The 1,326-nt window shown below is 44.6% G+C and overlaps 1 protein-coding gene across 2 annotated transcripts in view; it reads left to right on the top strand.

The window, feature by feature from the left end:
* Positions 1-1,326, top strand: part of LOC116673389 (prickle-like protein 1) — a 28,459-nt gene that overhangs the window by 21,933 nt on the left and 5,200 nt on the right. For both annotated transcript variants that reach the window (XM_032505695.1, XM_032505694.1), the window contains exon 4: positions 551-688. In XM_032505695.1, coding sequence (XP_032361586.1) covers positions 551-688 — 138 coding nt within the window. The remainder of the gene's footprint in view (positions 1-550; positions 689-1,326) is intronic.

Here is a 1,326-nt window from a genome sequence, read left to right as displayed (position 1 = left end):
CACACACACACACACACACACACACACACACACACACACACACACAGTTCGACTGTTATGTTTGTCGGCGGATTTGGTGTTTGAGGGAGCAAACTGCTGGATTCCTTGCGTAACTGGTTCGAAGGGATAAGCACTCAGTTTGGGTTGTGTGTGCAAAAAGGAGAGACAGTGTGTGTGTGTGTGTGTGTGTGTGTGTGTGCGTTGTGTGTGTGCGTGTGAGCTCACATGCCGGCATCTTTTTACTGTTGTTTAGAGAACAACCAAGCTGGTTGTTAGGATGGACTTGTTCTTTTATCTGGGCCTTCATCATCATCTCTAAACACAGAGGATGGGTTTGTGTATTACTCACGCCATCCTTTCAACACAGCCTTGAGGGGAATTAGCTTCAATTAAACCCTTTTTTACAGCCATATATGGCTGTATGTACTACCCTAAAGTTGCAAGCAAAGATTAAAGCTGAATCATCCACCATAATCGGTGGGAGTGCTAAATTGACCTTTTCTGTGCTTTGACTTTGTCAACTCCACTTATTTCTCTCTTTCTTTACCAGGTGCGTTACTGCCACTCTCTGACGGAGGAGGAAAAGAGGGAGATCCAGATGTTCAGTGCCCAGAGGAAGAGGGAGGCACTGGGGAGAGGGACACCCAAGATCCTGCCCCGAGCTCTGCACCATACCCGCTGTGAAAATGTAGGTGCTACATGTGGATACCCATAAGCACACACACGCACACACACACACATGCATATGCACACATGTAGATTACTAGTACTCATGAAGCCATACGGTAAGCTAGCAGTTTTGAGGAAACCAACTTGTGGGTCTTAAAGTTATTTATATCATAAGCAGCTAACACACACCATCCCAATGCATTGCAGCCCGAAGCACAATCCTGATTGGCTAGTGCGATGGTTTTAATCACTGACATAAAACTCCTCATTAGTGCGAGAGGGGAAGCGGGGAAATTGGGAGGCTCACGCTCAAGCCGAGCGGAGAAGCCAGTTCCTCACAAGGAATTTGGCAAATTTCCTGCCGACCATCTATATCTCAGCATGACAGACTGCAAAAATGTACAGGTTAAGTAAGTAATTCTTGACTAGAATCTTTAAAACCCTACTTTTTCCAGTCACAGTGTTCACAGTATTCATAGTCACAGTATGTGGCACATTATTCCACATCTACTGGTATAATTACATGCAGCTGAGCTCAGTTTTACGACTTTTTCTGCAAGGGAGTGGGCAAGTTTCTGCATTTGTGTCTGAAAACTCTTGAACAATGTGGATTTACTTAAGTTGTAGACTTAAGTAGCATGTATCATCAAAGCAAAG

Source organism: Etheostoma spectabile, chromosome 23, assembly GCF_008692095.1.
Source record: "Etheostoma spectabile isolate EspeVRDwgs_2016 chromosome 23, UIUC_Espe_1.0, whole genome shotgun sequence".
NCBI lineage: Eukaryota > Metazoa > Chordata > Actinopteri > Perciformes > Percidae > Etheostoma > Etheostoma spectabile.
This window is presented reverse-complemented; position numbering and strand designations above follow the sequence as displayed.